This window comes from Phalacrocorax carbo, chromosome 2 (assembly GCF_963921805.1).
Source record: "Phalacrocorax carbo chromosome 2, bPhaCar2.1, whole genome shotgun sequence".
Taxonomy (NCBI): Eukaryota; Metazoa; Chordata; class Aves; order Suliformes; family Phalacrocoracidae; genus Phalacrocorax; species Phalacrocorax carbo.
In genome coordinates, this window is record NC_087514.1 from 121,800,618 (window position 1) to 121,822,612 (window position 21,995).

Genomic DNA, 21,995 nt, shown 5'->3' on the forward strand with positions numbered 1-21,995 from the left:
GGACCGCCCTCGTCACACCAGTGGTGACAGAAGCCATCACCACTGAGTTCGGTATCAAGCAGGGGGTGCAGAAAGATCCCTCTTCTCAAAGGGCATCAGCTGTCAGGGCTGACAGGTAAGTCACCAGGCTCTGCTGTCAGCTCCACCCCTCCAACTCCTGGACAAGGCAGGGGAGAGCTCTCCTGAAGAAAGCACATGGCAGGAGCAGGCATGGTTCCCACTGGCTTCGCTTAGTAAAGCAGTAAACTCTCAATGTGTGCAAGTCTTCCTGAATGAGATTTGAGATCCCTCGGAGGTAGACTAAGATACCCAGACAGCTTGCCTGCTGACAGGGGAGCCCCTCTCCTTGTGTAACAATTCCAGTGTTTTCCTCTCCAACTGTCCTCAAGTTCACAGGAGGTGCTGCAGTCTGGCACGTAGAGATCTTGAGTCAGCAGATCCCCCTGGGCCATGCAATTAGGCCTGTGGCTCACAACGTACCTGATGAGAAAACTTCTCTATCACCAGCACAGTATTTATGGCTGCCCTTTTACTTAAAATGAGGTTTCTTGGTTGTTATTGCTGCTGCTAAAGAGCCTTGTAAAACTCAAGCCTTAGGGATAGGTACTCCTACAGAGTCATCTACCTAAACATGATGCCTCCACACTCATCCTAGGTTTCTCCCTAAAGCCTGCAACCAGAGATGAGCTTGTTATTTTTTTAGAGGAAAATAGATGACAAAACAAATGTAACACACACACCCCCAACCCAGTATCAATCCAATATCAAGCAGCATGAAACACAGCAACCCACCTTCCCCCACCCCTATTAAAAAGGCAAAGAGCAGCATACTGAGGAATAGAAGCTACATTTCAGATCGGTGATAAACTGTTGCTTGGCAATATACAGGTAACATTTCTCAGCCAGCTGAAGTATGTGCTCTTTAAGACAGAAACACTTTTGTTGTGACTGTGTAGTATCTGTGATGCTGAAACAAGAGTTCTCCCGGTATCTAGAACACATCTAATCCCTATAAAAAAAGGATTCCCATATTTCTTGCTCACTCATGCTACAGAAGGTCATAATTCTCCCATACCTACTAGCTTTAGGCAGAGAATTCACCTAAAAAAATTAGCCCCATTTATAGATAAGGAAACTAAGCAGAAGTGAAAGGCTTTTCCCAAGGCAAGGGGAACAGCTAACATTACTTGTGTCACCAGGTACTTAAACCTTACTAGAGATTTTCCTGTTAGTCTGCAGAAAACAGGAGAACGAAAGGACCACAAGGACAACCACAAGGTCAGATTTGCAGAAGTCTACTTAATTTTTTCACACGATCACAGCTGAGACACGACTCGATTCCTTTTCTAAGCCATCTTAGAAAATTATTCCAGACACACGATACAGTTGCCAGCAGCAAAACACACCAACTTTATGCTCAGAAACCAGCACAGATCAGCAAACCAGCAGAATCCCTTCAAAACGGCTACAACAAGCTCACAAGAACATACTCCGCCAGGACCCCATCCCACACATTGTTCTTCTCAGGAACTGTTCACTCAAAACCACTGACTAGGCAGCACGAGTAAAACTTGAACAGAAGTGAGCTACTTCAGCTCAACGTGGGCAAGAAACAGTAAAGTTTTCATGGAGAACATGCTGGTCCCCTCCTCAAAGCAGCTTCAGTTTTGGGGATCTGTGCAGTGCTGCAGGAAGGGAGGCGTGCTCCCCTCAGCGATCCCTGCAGGATGCTCAGGGCAGGGCTTGTGCAGCCACAAACCTGTCACGGCTTCCGGGACAGGCTGTGAAACAGCAGCAGCCCCGGAGATACCCCTGAAATAGCAGCAGCGTGGGGGGCGCACAGTGGGGGAAGCGGGAACCAAGGCAGCAGCTGTAGCACGGTTTTGCTCCTCTTCCCAAGGGAACAGAGTCGTTTCTTACTGGGTCACGCTTGTAGAATTTGAGAAACGGTAATTTTAAATTCCAGACAGAATACATTATTTTGGCTTAGTTGTATTACTCTGCTGTGGGGGCCCTGGGGCAGAAATCTGAAATGTGCGAAGTAGGCAAATACCTTAATTATTGTAACAGCAGCTTTTTCCGAACAGAATTCCAGCAAGTATCACGTACAGGTAAGTTACATATACCAAAGATGCAGGTCACAGCAGAGGAAAATAAACGGTCTCAAGGTCACAGGAGCAAACACTGTAGATTTTTGTCCTATTACGGTCAGAAAACAAGGAAACATGAGGAAAACTACCTTTTTGTGAAATGCAAGGAAAAAAAAATCAGATATTCACTACACACATGAGTACTGGTACATCAAGTATCAAGTTTAATTGATCTGTTACTATCAGTTCATTTAACCAGAAGATTCATCCATACAATACTGCAGTTCGAGACCCAGGGAAGCGATACCAAAATCTAATGTAAATTTGAAAACAAATACACTTCATAAATTACTGATCACCAATCTGTTTCTTACTGAATGTTTTCTACCCAGCTTTTGAAAAGATTTCAGCTGGGGCTTATTCGGATAACTAGCACGCAGGAGTATATAACGCATACTTCATTATGTTCGACTATTTCTCAGATCATATAGGGAGCAATGACGTGTTTCATTATGCAGTGTATAAAGTACTTGAATTATTTTGCTATGTGCAAACAGTAGCTAATAAGCAAGTCTTTGAAATAATACAGGATTGATTAGCTATTGTAACAAAGGAGCAAACGGGGCAGTAACCCCAAAGGGACAGTACATGGTGACTTACATATTAGTCTACCTTTTTTTTTGTTGTCTTTTACAAAGTTGCAGTTGAAAACTCTGGTTAGCTTCTGGATGTTTACTCACAGGGTCTGTTTTCGATCACTTGAAGGACGGCGAGTCTGGCAGATTTCAACCAGACCTAGCATAAGCTGGAGTGCTTTATGTAGTGTTAACTTCAGAAACAGTTGCATATAAGAAAAAAGAGGAGAAAAATACCTTCTTTTTCTTTTTTAGTGTCAGGCAAAGAATATTTACCAAGTATCATATAAGCAGGTGCCACCTACTGACTGAATAGATGGTAAAGTGCACACTCCGAGAGCTACGCCTCATCATAAACAAATGCTCAAGAAGTGCCCGCATTCACATGTGACTGCTTTAGTCATCCTCCTTCCTTCATGTTTACTCCTTCAGTGACTCAGCTGCAAGCTTCATTTGCTGTGAGGGAAGGGAAAAAAGGAAAAAAAGGTACACTAAGTGCAGTGGTGGTACAACAAATTATACAAAACAGCAAAATCTGAAAGCAGAACGCTTCTGAATCCAACTGAGTAATAAAACTATGCAAAAAAATTAACTCGAGCTTTGGTAGTTAAAAACAAAACAAAAACACGAGTCTGTTGTGCCTGACTTTTACAAATGACACAGTTCTACCAGAGGTATTGCTTTTCCCACCAAAAGACTCAGCAAATGATGATGCAATTTGTATGTTAGTTAATTCTTTTCATGATGCATAATGCCTTACGCTGAAATTACTGGGCCCAACAGATAGAGGAAAAAACCCCTTCTCCCTCAGACTCATGACCAGGGGGAACTGCTGTAAGAACAGCAAAATGAAAAGCCGTGGGAAATTACTGCTGTATCGGGACCTTTTTCTGCTGCTCCTCGGCAATAACCGTGCTGGTGACAGCGCACTGCGTAAGCTGGCATCGCCACCGCCGCTCCTGGAAATCCCCGACCCCTGTCTCTGGTCACGCCTGCGTGCCACGAAACTGGCAGTCGCTTTATCACTTCCTAGGCAGCACCGGCTGTCGCCCGAAACAATGGCAGTAAGACAGGGAGGGCTTCACTGGAAATCCACCCTTACGTTTAAGGAAGACATCGATACCAGGCTGGAACGAGGAATGCTTATCTCTGAATCATGCATTGATTTATTTATTAAAATACGGGGTAGTTCTCTGAGATTACTTCAGATAAGCAAAATGCCCACTCCAATGAAGGGCTGTGAGATCAGAACCTCAGACACAAAGGGAATTTTAAAAAAATAATTTAATTGTTCCTTGTTACAAGCAGATATTCATTCTCAAGACACAAACGCAATTTGCTTAGTCGGTGGGAGAATCTACCTACTGGCCAACTGGTACGTACATTTTTAAGGTACATTCTTTACAGACGTAAAATTTTAGTTCACTGTGAAGCCTTCAATACTGTAGAAGGATTTTTTATTTTTAGAAAAATCATAAAAGCCATTTAGCTGTAAATATTTACATTCTTAAGGGATCTTAAAAGGACAATAAACTACTGACAAGGCTGCCCCAAATTTCTCATTGCACAAATGTTAAGCTGTAACTGTTATTCAGTATTTCTGTATTGCCCGGGTGGTGCGGTTTGTTGGTTTTTTTTTTGGCTGTTGAATTGAACAAAAACATCCTGTGATACAAGAAAGAGGTAGCAGACTCTATGGTGATACGCATTATTTCCAATCCTGTTGCTAACCGGTATTGTTTTCGTTATCTTAGGATGTCACCAGAGAGATCTCGATGTGAAACCGGAATAACAATTCCAGGCATTGAAAATATCTGCTGAGTAACAGAAACCAGGGCCACTCTTTGCAGCTTCTTGTTAGATAGGATGTTTCATAATACAGAATTTACAGAGGCAATAAAGGCGGAGTTTAAACTGTGCCAAAGGCGTCTCTCAGACATCACCTGAGGTTATCAGCTACGGGTCTTGCAACGTCTGGAAGGCTGGAAACCACCCTGATGTATTAAGAGATAATTACATACAGTGATTTAAATCCCCAAAGGAAAAGACTGAGAGCCAACAGTCAAAGGAAGGAGACTAGATGGAGACCAGCCCGAAGGCCAGGGTGAGGAGCAAAGGCAAGGAGGTGCACAGCACTGCTGGAATCCAGGAGGCCGCAGGCTGGCGTCCAGCATGACTGCCTCCTTCGAGGCAATTTGGCAAACAAGGAAACAAAAAGGCTGGACATGAAAACAACTTGAGTGATCCTATGAAGCAATAATTTATGCAGCCTCCAACTCCTAAGCAGCTGTGTAGTTTCCGTATCACCCACCCAGGGGTGGATGGACGCGTGCTTCTGAGTTTTAAGTTCTGTCTTTTATGCTTGTACTTGATTTTATGCAAATGGCCCAGTACACGGGAGCTATTAGGAAGACAAATACCTAATAATGCTATCAAAACAAATTGGAAGAGGAAACTGCAAACACAGTGGACGCTTTCATTCAATTTCTATCCCATAATATAAACGTGTCAGATTGCTTTAACACAGCACCTTCTAACTTTCCTTTGCTGCTAGTCTCTGCCCGAACCTATTCCAAAACATTACTCTGCATGATAAAACCCACCTACAATAACTCTTATTTACCATTTTTATCTGTGTTTTCATGCCATCTATAAGGGAAGTAAAATTAGTCACAGTGATACAAATATTTATATGCTTCTCCGTAGCAACAGTGCAGAAAAAAAATAGCCAAATGCTGGGATACAGATTTCTCTTCTGCATCCTGATTCACTAATTTAAATAAATGTCTGTATAAAACTGCAGCATCTTACTTAAAGTGACTTCTACCCCTGTTGTTAAAACATTAAAAAGATACAGAAGACAGCAACTTAATTCAGTTCATGATTCATCAAATTCTAACCTAAATTTCTTATATTTTAGATTTTTTTCTTAAATTCTGAGCGTTGTTGTAATTATACAGGGATTGATGAGGAATGTACAAAACTGGAAAGGTATTTTTATTCTCCAACTTCTGCAGGGCTTGCCAAAGTCTGGAAAAAACTAAGCACACGACTATTAATGACGACTAGATGGTAATCTGTCCAAAAACTCTGTACAAGCGGGACTACTGTAATTTATTTTTGAAAGCCCTCCTAATTTTAACTGAGCTAATTTTAGGCTAGTATTCTCTTATGCTGGCAATCTTATGCTAGTATATTTAAAATATATGACGGACAAATTTCACAGCTTCTTCAGTGGGCCATGGAGTAGAAAAACCTCTTAAAATAGCTTCACATGCTGCCATGGCACGCACAGCCCGGGCAAAACCAGCCCAAACGCAGCCACTCACGTATTTCAGGAAATGAATCACAAGCAATGTGAGAACCCCAAGAGCTGCACATTTCATTTCTTTTTTATAATTTCTAATGCCAAGATGTATTTTGCAGTACCTGGCAGCACCGGGCTCCCCTAAGAGCTATCACTTTGGCAAGCAACATGTGGTGGCACCAACAGACAGTGACATTCTTTGCTGAGTTCAGGCTGAAGAATTTTTAAATTTTCTTTTCTTTTACTATGAAAGGAAGTGTTCCTTTTTACAGGGAAAATATTCCTCTAGGACAACATATGGGAAAGGGAGTGTATTTTTTTTTTCTGTTACTGAGAAAGGGAACTGACAAGGTACATTTTAAGATCAGCTTTCCCTGATGGCCCCAACAGGCTCATTGACAAACCTGTACAACTGAGGTAACTACTCTTCCATCAAAAAGACAAGTCTTGCTAAGTTCTGAGTAGTATCTTAAAAATATAGGAAAGGAGCTATTAAAAATTTCTCAATCTACTTTTCAAACCTACCAGATACATAATGACAAAGAAAAACAACGCTCAGCTGAGGGGTATTAAAAGCCTCTGTAAACTAACCAGAGGCATAGTTCAGAAATGAGTTGGCTCACAAAACCATTCTTCATTTACCATCAGCTGAGAGTTCCTAGTGAAAGGTTTATGCTTCCGTTCTGCAAGACAGGTGGCTGGTAAATAGCTCCTTTTCCAAGTGGCAACCTGTCACTAGTGAAGTCCCCCAGGGATCGATATTGGGCCCAATGTTATTCAACATCTTTAAAAGTGATCTGGATAACGGCATCAAGTGTAGCCTCATGAAGTTTGCTGATGGCACCAAGTTGAGTGGGGAAGTAGACACTCCAGAAGGGAGAGCTGCTCTGCAGGAAGATCTGGATAGGCTCAAGAGTGGGCCAGCAAGAACCTTATGAAGTTCAACAAGGACAAGTGTAAGGTCTTGCACCTGTGAAAATATAATCCGGGAGTGCAGCACAGACTGGGATCCACCTGGCTGAAGAGCAGCTCTGTAGAAAGGGACCTGGGGGTCCTGGTGGACAGGAAGCTCAACATGAGCAAACAGTGTGCTGCTGCGGCCAAGGCGGCTACCAGGATGCTGGGCTGCATCAAAAAGGGCATCGCCAGCAGAGATAAAGAAGTCATTATCCCGCTCTACTCAGCGCTTGTCAGGCCCCACCTGGAGTACTGTGTACAGTTCTGGTCCCCGCTATACAAAAAGGATGTGGACAGGCTGGAAGGGGTCCAGAGAAGGGCCACCAAGATGACCAAAGGACTGGGCAGCCTGCCATATGAGGATAGGCTGGGAGAGCTGGGTTTGTTCAGCCTTGAGAAAAGGAGGCTCAGAGGGGTTCTCATCACCACGTACCAGTACTTAAGGGGTGGCTACAAAGAAGATGGAGACTCCCTTTTTACACAGAGTCACATGAAGAGGACAAGGGGGAACGGACACAAGTTGCTCTTGGGGAGATTCCGATTGGACAAGAGAGGAAAATTTTTCACATTGAGGACAGTCAACCATTGGAATAGTCTCCCCAGGGAAGTGGTTGACTCGGCCACGTTGGACACCTTCAGGAGTCGTCTGGACAGGGTGCTGGGCCATCTTGTCTAGACTGTGCTCTTCCTAGAAAGGGTGGACTAGGTGATCCCTGAGGTCCCTTCCAACCTGTGATTCTGTAACTGATCACACAGCCCTGCTCCCTAGCAAGCTAGGCCTGGCTCTGCGTGGCACTTAGGATCACGTCTCTGTCCTGCTGTGGGGCCACAACTACTTAATGGTCTGTATTATGCAGCACACTTGGCAACAGTAGCCTATGCATGCAATACATAAGTAATTAATGTGTTTAATATTAATTTATTGTAGTGGGGCTATAGTGTAGTTTGTTGAAAAATTCTACTGTTAGGAACTGCTCTAAATATTTATCTGCTGTAATTCAATGAATTTGCTATTTCCATTTTATTAAGTTTCAATTTCTTTGTAAAGCACATATAATTAGTCAGTACTTTCAGTAGAAACAGCAGAAAATCTTCAATGCGGTTTACAAACAGGCTTTACCAATTAATTAGATTTCACTACATTTCAACATTGAATTTTCTGAAAGCACTTTAATAAAACACAACAGATACTTTCACGCCACAAATACATTCGCATAACAAGCCTAGATATCAGGCCACCTCCCCTGTGTGTTCACAACCAGAAACACAAATTTTGGTACACAGGGTATCGACTGTGGTTACCAACAACTGGTAACTCTCCAGTTAGAGGGTCTACGGAAGTCTGATCTCAATTAGTGCTACAAACAATACTACCTAATATATGCAAGAATAGCTACAAACACAAACTATCAGAAATACACTGTAACACCACAGACCTCGATGAAAACAAAACCAGTTGAGCTACCAAGGGATTTAGCACTAGCAGTGCCAGGGCTTTGGTTTTCCGTGGCCTCACTGGAAATCTGGGTTGCTTCTGCATGCCACGAGGAGAACTGTGGCCCACCTTCATTTTCAAACCCTGTGCACAGAGCCCACGGATGACGAGATGCTTTGCATCTCACTCTGCACCGTAGGGCTGCTTTGAGCGAGAACACTGTATGCCCCAGCGTGATGCTTCGTTCTGCCCCTGCAGCTGAGAAGCGTGCGCTGCCTTTCACAAACCCTATCTTGCGACTCCATCTGTGACCTTCTTTCTGCATGAGAGGATGACAGAGATAACCCAGCGTTTCTGCTGTTACCAGTGCTCATTTCACACGCGCTCATCATCTAATAAAACACTCTCAACCTTCCTGTATGGTTTCTATGGGATGGCCAATGTTTTATCAGGTGGCCAACAGGCTAACAACCACTTCTGGTTGTCTCTTTAATGTTGATTTCTTGCACTTGCTGAGCTCCGTGTCAAATGCTTGAACACTGTTTATTTTCCAGTTATGCTTGGTCTTGCTAAGCCAGCCTCTAACTACTCTTAATTTTAGCACTGTGTGTGTTAACGCCAACTGATAATTCATCCACAACCTGAAGAAAACCATTTTAAAAAATAAAACGCGTTTAAAAGTGAAAAATCAATGAAACCAGGAGTTAATGACTCGCTGGTTTGGTGCTTTTCCATATGCATACTCAATGTACACATTTGTATATATGAAGAACAGACATGTAAGTAGCCATATAGTTAAATATGATAAGATACGAAGGCAGATGTTTCTAATCAGCAACTCCATCTTCTGCTTTTCCTGTACTCACCATGTAGAACAGCTCATTAGCACTTTACTGCTTAAAGAAAGCGTAGTGTTACATGGTATCTTTCTCACTTTCTCAAATTAATTACAATATGAAAACATGATGGTTATATATAAAAATTATTCCTTCCTAATGGTGTATGGTCACAACAAGGGTAGTTTCTTGGGCCTTGAGCTGTCTGCTGACAACTGCCAAGAACTGCATCAACTTAATCCATAAGTACCAGTCAGTTGCAGAAGAGGCAAATTAACACCTACTTTAGAACAGAGTAAGCCTTTTCCGCGTCCATTATTTTATTCTGTGTAAAAGCGTAAGAACTTATTTAACGGAAATTTGTTCTCTTTTTTTATAGTGGTGGAAAGTTGTGGTAACTTCGGATCGAGAACCACAAACCTTCCCTCAAGGTTTCCACATGCGGCATTTAACACTCCACAGGGAACAGAGCTTAAGGACTTCAGGTCTAGGGTAAGTTTTAAGCCTCTTTTCTGACTCTGACCAGTTTTTCAGCAATCTCTTAGTTGCCATAGCTGGAGGTAACTGATGCTTCTTTACAGTAGCAATAAACACCTTCTATACTAGTACACTCCTGTTTATAAATCCACACAGCCACAATATAACACTGAACACTTATTTTCAGTAACTCATCCAGTACAACCCCTTAAGTCTTCTTGAAAGCTATTGATTTCCAGAATACAGTTTCCTCCTACTTAAGTAATATGATAGAAGACTTGTTCTTCAAGACCTGTAGGAACAATTTCGCAATGTCATTATTTAGCAGAGCCAAGACCAATCGACCTGTGATGCTGCAAACCAGTGAAAACAACTCCCTATAAAGAAAAGCCATACATAAGAATTAAACAACCAAAAGGGAGATTTTTGATGAGGAAGTAAGAAGAATTTTAAACTGAAGATAACAAAGAAGCAAATGTTGAATTGTATAGCTTTCATGAAAAGGACTCTATAAAAAATTACATTAATTTAACCTTTTGAGGCCTGAAACGTTACCAAGCGCCGTGACTATTATTCTCCTTCCCTCTAGGCTGCATCTGGAAATTGTGTCTGGTTTTGGGGCCTCCAGCATAAGAAGGATACTGATCACTTTCACCAAGTCCAGCCATGGGACACAAGATGAGCAGGGAGTTTATGCAGATGCCCTGTGAGAAAAGGCTGAGACACCTGCCAATATCTGCAAGGAGGTTAGCAAGAAGATGAAGCCAGGCTCTTTGCTGAGGCGCACAGCAAGAGAACAAGAAACAAAAGTGGTCATACAGAAATAAGCCAAGAAGAAAAAAAAAAATCACTACATGGATAACTAAGCACTGCAGCAGGGGCCCAGGGAGGTTTTGCCGTCTCTGTCTTTGGAGGTTTTCAAGGCCTGACTGGAAAAAGCCCCAGGCAACCTGGTCTGAATTTGGTGTTAACTCTGCTTTGAGCAGGGGGTTGGACTAGAGACCTTCTGAGGTCCCTTCCAGGCTGAGAGGTTTCTATTGCTGTTCCTGCAGGAATTGTGGCAGAGAAGTTTGCCTGCACTCCACAGACCTAGAGTGGGAATCTGCTACAACAAATAGCAGGTAACAGCACACAGCAAAAAAAAAAAAAAAATTATTCTCTTCTTTCCTTTCTTGTATGCCTAATTCATGATGGAATACCCAGTAAAAAAGCCAGTGTTAATGAAACAGTAAGTTTGCAAAATTAGTAAGTGCAGAGTCAGGAAAACTTGCAGAATCACATAATACGTGCCTTGGAGTATGGTGCCTGATTAATAGTGCTGTGAGCCACAGCAGACAAAGCAACCCCATTTGTAGTAGATTTTTTCCAAGATTTTTTTTCTGATCTACTTCATATTGTCTCTGATTTAACTTGCAAAGTATTAATTAATACTCATTACAATATTCTTACTGAATTAGTCATCCTTTGCTGAGCCTTATTTTAGTTCAGTAGATAGTACAAAAATGCGGAAATAACAGTAGAAGCCACATTAGTCTCATAGTATTTTATTCAAAAGTAGAGCTTATGTATTCTGACCCTCAGAACGTTTATTTTTTTCTTATTTTAGTGCATACTTTTAAAAATTCGCTTCTTTCACCGTATCTGGCCATATAGTTGCAAAGTGAAAGATGAATACACAAAGTGAAATAATAAGTTTGAATGCCTAACGAAGAGCATGTGCTCTAACCGCAATCACAGGGTAACAGACAAACCTAGCAAATACTCTCCCTTTAGCTTATGCAATTACCTCTCATTCAATAAGCAGCCAGTCAATAGATTTTGGAGTCAGAAAGTATTGACTAGCTATGAAAGTAATGATGCAAAAATATCCAAAGTGACATGACCTTGACTGCGTCTCAGAGCAGAGGGATGGCCTGCACAGTCCTTCCAGATCTGTGCCTGTCAGTCATTAATTTTGTGATCTGGGTCAAACAGACTTCACTACAGCTTAAGGGTGCACAGTTTGTCCCTGGGTTAACAGCACATCCACAATGCTTTCATGATTTCAGGGTGAGCAATGATAAAACTTATTATCTCTGGAGTTTTGGATAATGTTAATTACCAGTTTGCAGTTACTAGTTACAATTAAGAGAAAACAGGTAAAAAAGACTATTCCTCCTCTCTGAATTTTACACACTAAGCAGGATGACCCTGGGCATACGCTTATCCTTTGGAAGAGCAATACCCAGCCCTTTCAGAGTTTAACTAGGCTTCTGGACACAAACCCTAGTTTATAGATACACCTGATGCTGAAATGTAACTGCAGACATAGCTGAGTTAGCCTTACATCAACTGTAACAGCAGAAACAGCCTGGCTAAGAACCAGGTTGCTCAGTATACACTAATCTACTCTGTAAGGTCCCATGCTTTGCACTCACCCTGCCTCATGATTCAGGAGGCACAGCTGAGAAACAGCAAAACCAGCGTCTGAAAAAAAATGCCAGCACTAGTGGCGAGGGACTCAGAGGCACTGCAGTGAGACAGCCAGCAGTCCTGCCTCCTCACGCTTCTGCTTGAATGATTAAGTGCTTGGGTGATGTCAAAAATACACAGCTCACTACGGCTTCTGAGAGAATATACATTTCAGTCTAACACTTTCAAGACAAGCAAAGCTATGTGAGCTCTGTGCTTCCATTTTTTCCCAACTTAAGCCTGGAAGGAACCTGCTGGGTTATAGACACAAGCCTCCCTCGAGTGCATAAACCCATGCAGTAGTAAAGGTTCAGCCTCGAGGAGACCACACATCTATTCCAGTATTACACATGCCAAAATCCACAGTTTTTGCCAACTTCCTTTAACAAATTCTATTGTATGAAAGGCACAAGACTAGTTTAAACCATTTAGTGCCACAAGAAGAACTGAGGAAGCATCAGGAGCACGAACACCCCTCCTTGTAATCCATGCAACAGCAGGGAATAGACTGTGTGAAAAGCAGAGATGGTCTCTCAGAACGAATTATGCCCAACCCTCGGAAGAAGACAAAAAATATTCCATAATGCCATTACTTTGTGGCCACGGATTTGGCCATCACTAGAACCCAGGCACACGAAGCCCAACACCTAAGCACCCACAGCACTGGTGCCCTGTCCAGCCTCTGCTCTGCCAGTGGACACAAAGGCATGCGTAGCCCCAGCCCCAGCCCAGTTCACCTGAATAATAACCTGGGCCCACATTTCTTTCCAAATTTCTTAGCTTGTGGATCCGTACAGAGCCCTACTAAGTTTCCAAAAATTAGTAATAACAACAAAAAAAGCTTACTACTCTATACAGGAAATGAAGTAATCTAGATTGGACTCCAGATAGGAAACCAAGAACCCAAATTCAGGTATTATTTTTGGAATTTTCTATCTGTGATACAAATCTGATATAAAAAGCAGGTAAGCACGGAGGGTGTGGGGCTGTGTTCTGTCCTGCTACCGCACACCAGCCAAAATGCCCCAAGCACAAAATTTCTGTCTGTCCTGTAGCAGGCAAGAAACTTCAGCCCAACGAATACGTCAGATGACACCACAGAAATCAAACAGCTGAACAGTGTAAGGAGAAAATATTGAAATATACTTGACGTATAAACCACATGTTTAGAAATTAGACTTCCACACTAAGCGCTGGGCAGATACATAGCAAAAGCAACCACTCTCTTTAAGGAGTTGGTTTTAAGAAGGAATTTGCCTCTCAGTTTATCTGCCATATCAGCATGGAAAGTGAGTTCAATTCTAAAGTTATTGTAACCACAGTGTTCACAAAATAATATTTCACTGCAGTAAAGTAGGAAAAACTATTCAATGTTTAAATTATTTGGTGAAGAAGAACTACTCTCAATTCTGCCCAAGAGTTTAATAGGCAAGAAATCCAAGATGAGAAACAGAAGGGACCTGCCAGGTCATACTATTTGTTTTCCTCCCCAGTAGAGGCTCTCCTGCCCCAAATACTTATACTTACAGTACAATTTCCAGTAACATTATCATTCTTGTCTTTCTCTTCGAAGATGAGCTTTCTTGTACCTCCCGGGGGGGGCTCTGCTACTACCTCCTATTGCCTATTCACAGCCCAGTGAAAAATAATCAACGTAGAGCTGGTAACCAATTGCTACTTACAGCCATTTTATAAATATTCTGAAGAAATAGGTTCTACCAATTTAAAAATAGTCCCTTTGCAAATACTTTCAGAACGGCTGTGGCACCACTGACAGAATTCCTTCTTGCACCAAAGACACCTGCAACAAGGCAAATTCCCCTTCTGCCAAGCACCCTGCTCCTTCGGAAGACTATGGACGCATGGAAAAAGAGGCAACTTGTTTTCCCTTAATTAAACACTGGTGTAAGCATAAGCATGGATCAGTTACAGGTATTGATTTGCTTTTAAAAATATATTTAAGTCAGTATCTATTTGACAAGGTAAAGTTATATACCTATTCAGACAAAGTCAATTACTCAAACTAGTTATGGTGGATTTATGGTTTGACCTGGCTCAGGAAGTTCTTGAGCTGAGCAGAGGCAGGAGATGGGAAAATATTATGGGGAAATACATGTCAGCCCTGGTCTTTGTTCTATCTTAGGCAGCTGTTTACTGCCACTTTGGGGCCTGGGCTACAGAAACCCTTAGTCTCACAACCCTTATGCAGATACACACACTCGCCAACACAAAGGAAGCATACAGCTTATTAAACGTGCCATTTTCCTTTAAGATGCACAACTGGATACAAAGCATTACTCTTAGAGAACTGCAGAAGATCGTCCAATAAGCATGTAGGAAAGTCAGAATAAACTTTGAATTAGCTTGCACAGATATTTTGAAAATGAGTAAAAGATTGTTTTGGTAGTTTATAACTCTGCATTTCTTCAAAATTAGTAAACTTATAACAGTGTACATAGTCCTAAATTACAGGTGTAACAATATTTATATATTACTCTGCTATGCCTATAGTAATTTTAAACAACCTAGCAAAGGGTAAAGGTCTGGTTTCCTTGAAGGAAATAGCAAAGCTCTCCTTTACTCCAGCGAAGCCAGAATTTCCCTTTACATCCTTCCTAGGTTACGAGTGAGCAAAACACTTTTCCTTTTTTCCAACAAATTAGTGGGAAGAAAACCTCTTTTCTACAGGTTGCTCTCTGCATTTGTTCAGAAGTGATGTAGTGCTTGATTGGTAAAGCTCCTGTCCATCTGTCTGCTTTTCCTAGAAAAACAAACTACTCCTGTGAGTTATATCAGTGAGATGCTGTACTCATCAGTGCTGCCATGCCCTAGGCACTCTTCCTCCGTAGCCCCCTTTTCAGAGCTATCTGCATTGCTATCAGAGATCCTAACAAAATCTTGTGGGTATTCTGCCTCTAATAGCACCAGCAATTTCTTTGCAAAGCTTTATGAAATTATTCTGCAATAGAGAGCAAGCTATGGAAAATTAAAACTATCTAATAGCTATTTTCAGGCTGAAGAGATTTGAATTTTTAAGCAGCTTTGTAGCATGAAGACAAACGATCTGTAGATAGGCTGAGTATTAGCGTGGACTCTGTTTCTGAGATCTGCTTTAGTGCCTTGAAACACCCTGCAGTATATAACTAAGCAATTACAGAAAAAGGTTTTAGGATGAGGTTTCAACTGGAAAAAGTGAAGGAATGATTTCTGAATACTTAACTTTATTATTTCCAAGCCTTGCCAACCCTATAATCCCAGTTTCTCCCTGTTAACTTAATTTTTTTTGCGCAACACCATACATAAAGGCATAAGCGAATGACTTGTATTATATGAAATACGTATAAATTTGTAAGAGTTTATTTTAATAACATTGTAATTTTTAGGTTCAGAACTTCATATTAGAACTGCTGCCTTCTAAACAAAACTTGAAATATTATAAAAAGGGGTAAGCATACTGAAATTCCCCTTTTACTTTTTCAACATGAACCTTGTGTCTGTGTTGCATTTCCAGGCACAGGTAAGGCAATTTTCATATACTTTGGTAACACTTCTCCTTATTTTTTCTGCTTTTTCATTTCTGTCAAGTATTTTTGCTTTCTTTATTAAAGCATTTTACTCCCTTTACTTATTTATTCCTTGCTGATTCCCTGTCCTGTGTTCTGCTGTCCTAGTTGCACAGTCTTCCTTAGTTTTTTTTACTTCCAATTTCTTCAAACCAAGAAGCTGCTCCCTTATGCATCTAAATTCACTGGTCAGTAAAGGTCAAACTTGCTGGCACAAAAACTGCCAAGGGGACTGTCCCTGGAGGCTGGCAGCTCCCTGGTGGGAAGAGAGCCGCACTCTTCCTCCCACTCCCACCATCCGGATCCACTTTTCAGGAGCAGTGGGAAGGAAAGGAAGAACAGAGTACTGCTAGCACGGCCCTGCTTTGCTGCACTGCTCTGAGGGGCTGGATGAAGCCTGGCAACAAACCTAAGCCTAGAAATAATGTGTTGAACAGATAGATACTGCTTCAGTCCAGCCTCTGCTCTAGACTGACCTTCTTTTGCTTCAATGGAAATTAGAGCTAATGGTGCCAGCTTCAGCATGCACTGAGGGATTAACTATTGTGATTCATGTTAAATTGCCACACCAATTCTATCAGACTTCAAGGCTTTGCTTTGAAATGTTTCTTATACATTGCAGAGTGCTTTTGCTGGGTACCCTGGGTTACCGGTACCATCACACTCCTATTTCTCAATTCTAATCTATCACATTATCTAACATGCAACCACAACTAACTAAAATAATTTCACTTCAACACATTAGCTGTAGCACGTTAAAACCTTGTCCTATTGCTATAGGAACACTATACAATGTTACCATTTGTCCGAAAATATATGTTGTCTTACAAATTTTATAGTAAGACCTTTATAAAATAGGTTATATATCTGTCAAACAAATCAGATTTTAAAAAACATGCCAGTAAGTGCCTTCAAAGGTCTCTAAATAAAATGTTTAAGACATCATATGATTTTGCATCAGTAAAGTGAGTTAATATCATCCAGTGAGTCACCTAGTTAATTTACTGTAAATTTATGTGATGGTATAAGATGGAAGGTGAACACACATTTCCACAGATCCTTCAGGGCAAATCAAATACACAAGCTGGGACAGGACAAATAATTACAAAATATTAACAAGCCGCAGAAATCCATTTTTTGCACTTTGAGCTTGATAATACGTCAGTGCTCACACGCTCATGTTTCCTTTTTGGCACTGGAAGCAATCAGAAAGCAAAGAGTGAATATTCCTTATACCATTATAGGACCAACAGAACTGCAAAACCCATGGCAGTCAACTACATCCTCTCCTAAAATTATAATAATTTACAACCACAGCAAAAGTTTTCTTCAATAATCTGAAGCAAACACCTCTAACATACAGAAGAAAGTACATAATTTTCCATATTAATAGGAAATAACGGTATTTGTTCGTGGTGTGAGGAAATACATCAAAGGAAAAGAGTATGCCCAGTAATAAGAAACAGAATTGTAGGCTGTGGTTTACAATAAGCCAGTGTAAGATTGCATCTACAAAAGAACTCAACAGCATCCACAGAGACGGGTTTCTCATCCTCTCTCTCTCTGTCTCTGTCCCTATATACTGCATCTACACATATATAAAAATATATATAATGAAAATGCGCACACACACACAAACAACTTAACAATGCTAGTTTCAGTACAATGACTGTATTTAAAGGGGTGCTATCAATTCTATTAACGGCTTTGTGGGTTTTGTTACCTTGACAATTCTCCTCCTGATGCCTTCCTCAATTGTAACCCTTGAAATCTGGAAACTGGCCAATAGTGCTACCATAATGTTATGGGGAGTTCACACTTCAGATCAGCAAAGGAGTTCTTCAGCAGAGAGTATACCCTAAAGACTAGTTAGCATTAAGCATTAATTTAAAATAGAAATTATGTATGTTCTTCTACATTACTAAGTATTAATCTCATATATAAATAGCCTTCGAATAATTATATTTGAATTTTGCAAGCTTATTAACTTTTGATCAAAGAAACATATCCCATTGAAACTCCCATCTGCTGAACTTGCTTCTTGTCTTTGTTTGCTCTTTCTGTGACATGGGAATAATCACAAATAATACTGGCAAAAAGATATAAATAATACCTTAACAAAATTTTCTCTGTTACAGAATCTGCAGGGGTTCGACTAAAAAGAAGAAAGAAATCTTTGTCCTGTGTTGGTGAATGAGTAAATCTCTTTTTATCATTTCTGCTGATCAGTGAAAAATTAGAAAATACAACTCAGAATTACTAAGATTTATACAGATGCTCTTGTATTAGGTGTTCATGGAACAAACTGGAACCTCCACAGTGGCATTAAAAACAAGACTGTTTTTGAAGCAGATATGAAAATTTTTCCAATTCATGAGATAAACTTAATACTAATTGACACAGAAAGTAAGCAACTGCTCCCATTAATCATTACTGCAAAGTTTTAATTGTGTTCACTACACTTCTGTACACTTCTCATGGAAACAACAGGACTGATCACTCCCAGAGACAAAGTAACTGGATGAACTAAGTAATGGTTTGGTCTGATAATTTCAACATCACCAAGTGAAAAACAAGTAAGGGAAACTCTGGGTGTGTCCCCACCTGCAGAAGAAAGGTGTCTTCTTACTACATGTGAGCCTAATTTAGTCACTCAGGAGTTTCTCAACTTGGCAGACCAGCTAAATTCTGAGTTTGCTCAACAGTACTTCTGTCTTCCATTTTCATAAAGACTTTACCTCACCACTACTTAACAAACTTTAGCTAAAATGTAGTAAGAACAGACCCTTCCATCTCCCCAAACATGACCAAGACTTTTTCAAGAGAGAGACTAACTGATTAATTTGATAGCATCTCTCAAGTCAGAAATGGGAAGGCCCACAGGTCACAAGAAACTTATTTATTTAGCAAATTTACTACTCCTTTGTATATATACAGGAGTACAAGAGTACCTTTTGATGCTGATAAGAAACCCCGTCCTTCCAGGGAAACAGACTTCCATAGTTTTTCAATTTATTTCAAACTATTCCAAGAAAGAGGGCACCAACACAGAGCTGTTCTTCAACAAACACCCAGCAATCCTGTTTTGTTTCAGACAGCCTTGCTCTTCCAGTGACAGGCAAAATTGCCTTTAAACATCTAGGTCTGTGTTGCTGCCCAAGATTTTTCAGCTCTTTTTCATTCTTAAGTAACCAAAAGCAATTCACAGCCAGAATTGTACAAAGCCTTTGGAACCTGCATGGCCAAGCAGACGGCAACCTGAATATGTAGCACAGATATCCAAAAAGACCTCTGGGGTAGGAACTTAACACTTATGCGTTTTTATAGAAAGCTGAGGCAACAGAAATCCTAATGTGTGTAAGCTCTCTAAGTGCTACAACTATACGAACACTGCAATATAAATAATTACCAACCACACGCAATTCTTTTGTCTCAGTGTCTGACCTGAACCTTAGAAACCCCGGTTTGGTGAGCCATTCTGGCAGGTCTACCATCTCCTATGTGAGAATTACCAAAATAGTTCCAAAGACTTTTGAAATCCTGAGACCTTATCCCATTTCTTCCCTATCAAAACCTATGGAGTCAGCATCCACACGTCTGCTAAACCATCAAAATATTTTCTTTGCATTGAAATTTAAACTCCTCCTAACACATCCTTGAAGGAACTATGATTGGTCACAACCCTGAAAGTTTGATCAACGAATCCGGACATCATTAAAGCAAGATCGCTCAAAGTAGCACCACATTTTTTTGCCTAGCTTTTTTAGAAATGGTTTTAGTATTATCTCCTTTTACCTGGGCATCAAATGTAATTGTCCTCTGTCCTTACATAAAATCTCTAAAGAAAGCACTTGCTCTAGTATCCAAAACTGGTTTTCATTTCTGAAAGGAAAAAATCCTTGTTTTGTGATCTTGAATGTCTTTGTTGTTTGTCCCTGGGGTTTTGGGGCTTGGGTTTTTTTTTTGGACCTCCATTTTTTCTCTAAATGGAGATCATTACTCTCTGCCCCTCCATCCTTTCTGCTCACATGCCCCATTGATTTATTCTGGAGTTTTATATGGGAGATATTCCTTTCTGGCTTGTCCTGATACCAGCTTCAAAAGAACATACGGCCTCCTCTAACTGGAGCAACATAGCTAAGTTTTGAGATACTCGGAATATTTTACGAATAACATAGTCCTAGAACTTCCTATATGTGATTAGATAGAAGGGAGTCTGGAGACACTGTATCCTTGACTAGAATAACTATGGGAAATGTACTAGAATAAGCTAGTTTAGTGTCACTAAGAATTGTGTAACCAAAAATGAACTGAATATGCCCAGAGACTGAGTTCAACCAGTGGACACGATAGGGAAGACTACTGACAACCACCACAGGACCCTGGACACCAATGAACATGAATGTGCATGCATTAAGGACATTTGCATAGATTAATGCATTCCAAGAATAGTTTGAATATGGCAATTATTTCCTATAAATTTAATGAATATGTAATATTTTGATTGCATATAACCCGTGTAGTAAAACAACTTGGCGCACACACTACGTGGAGCGATCCCCTGGGCGCCCGGCCCTGCACTAAAGAATGCCTGCTTTCTAAAACTACAAATTGAGTTTTAGAGGGTTCTTATATTTGCTGACTTATAGTATCAGTCCTCTTCTTCCAGAATAAGCCAATACTGTGCCAAAATGTCAGTGTCTGACAAGGTAAGAATTTCTGCCCTAACAGGACATGTTTTGAGTGTTTCCGCCTCTGCTCTGAGGGACAAAGGAGAGGACATAGAACTGCAGCAGACTCTTCAACTGAGATGTGCACTATTGCAGTATATATTGCCCTGGACAGCCTTGCTCCAAGATAACAAGGTAGAAACTACACCTATGGCTGGGCCTAAGGCAATGCCCCAGAAGAAATGACCTGTCATTACCGCTTGTTTCTCCACACACATTCCAACTGGATCTTCCACGTGAAACAAAAATTGAGGCAGTAGGAAAAAAAATTAGTATGCTGGCATATAAATGATATTATCATCATCTGAGGAAGCAGATAAAAAGGAAAAAAGATTCTCCTAAGAAAAGAAAGGAATCAGACAAGATTTTGTCAATTGGCTATGCAGTTCTCTCAAAGACTCAAGGACTAAAGCAATCTCACAAGGCAGCAAAGCCTGTAAATGAGAGGGGGCAAAAAACCAACCAAACAGGGCAAGTAAACTACTAAACTTTAGATTCTCCAAACACTTCTTAGGAAAGCAAATTGTGCTCTTTTCAATCCATTTCACAGGATATATAGCCATAAACAGTGGACATTATACCTGTTAGTGGGTAAATAACCTAGCAAACTACAGTGGAACATAATGCTCTGAAATGATTCTGAAGTTTTACTTGCAGTCAATAGAAAAGAAAAAAAATAAAGAGTACTATAGTACCTTAACTTATAAAATATTCTATTTGCTTTTAGTCCTGCTTTTCCATTTAATTTTTATTTATATTAATAAAACTTTAAAATACAATAAAGCTTTAAAATATATCTGTCTGAATTTAGTTCTTTTGCCAGATATTTTCCTCTCAGCTTCTCTAATCCATTTTACATGAGCTGGCATCTTAAAAAGCATACTTTGCTATGCAGAGCCTAACAGTACCACTGAAACCTTCTGACAGCCTGCTTCTCAGGAGCAAAAAGACATTATCTCACCAACAGACCTCCTCTAAACACTATTCTCATTTGCACGAGCTACCTATCGCTGCATGCCATGTCACCTGTAATTCATATAACTGCACAGAGAGAACCAATGCTAAGAGTACATGCAGGAAAACTTACCCTTTTGTTTAAGCATACAGCTGTTTATATAATGGTATGATGCTTTCCATGTACATAAATGAGCTTTTTTTAAAATGAAAATTCTCTCTGAATATTGGAGACTTCAGTCTCTTCTTAAATAAACACAGAGCATCAACACAATATTGTTTCCGTAATACAGCAATACTGAGCCTGATACTTATGCATCCATATGCAAGGATGTATATATGACTGTCCCTAGAATGCTACAGTATATGCCCTATGATTTCAAAAAGTTCCTAGCAAAATATTACATCAAACAGACAAAAATACGTATGTCAGACACTTCAGTTTAATACTTATTTCAGGAAGAGAAGGTTACGGGAACTCCACTGTTCTCTATTTTCTAAATTACCTCAGAATACATTTTAGTACTTTAGAATCTGTTAAAAGTACCCCATCCCATCCT

At 40.5% G+C, this 21,995-nt stretch overlaps 1 protein-coding gene across 2 annotated transcripts in view; it reads right to left on the reverse strand.

Moving 5' to 3' along the window:
* Positions 1–2,291: 2,291 nt before the first annotated feature.
* ANO10 (anoctamin 10) overlaps positions 2,292–21,995 on the reverse strand; it is a 130,000-nt gene continuing 110,296 nt past the window's right edge. For both annotated transcript variants that reach the window (XM_064444177.1, XM_064444173.1), the window contains one exon: positions 2,292–3,181. In XM_064444177.1, coding sequence (XP_064300247.1) covers positions 3,146–3,181 — 36 coding nt within the window. In that variant the 3' untranslated portion in view covers positions 2,292–3,145. The remainder of the gene's footprint in view (positions 3,182–21,995) is intronic.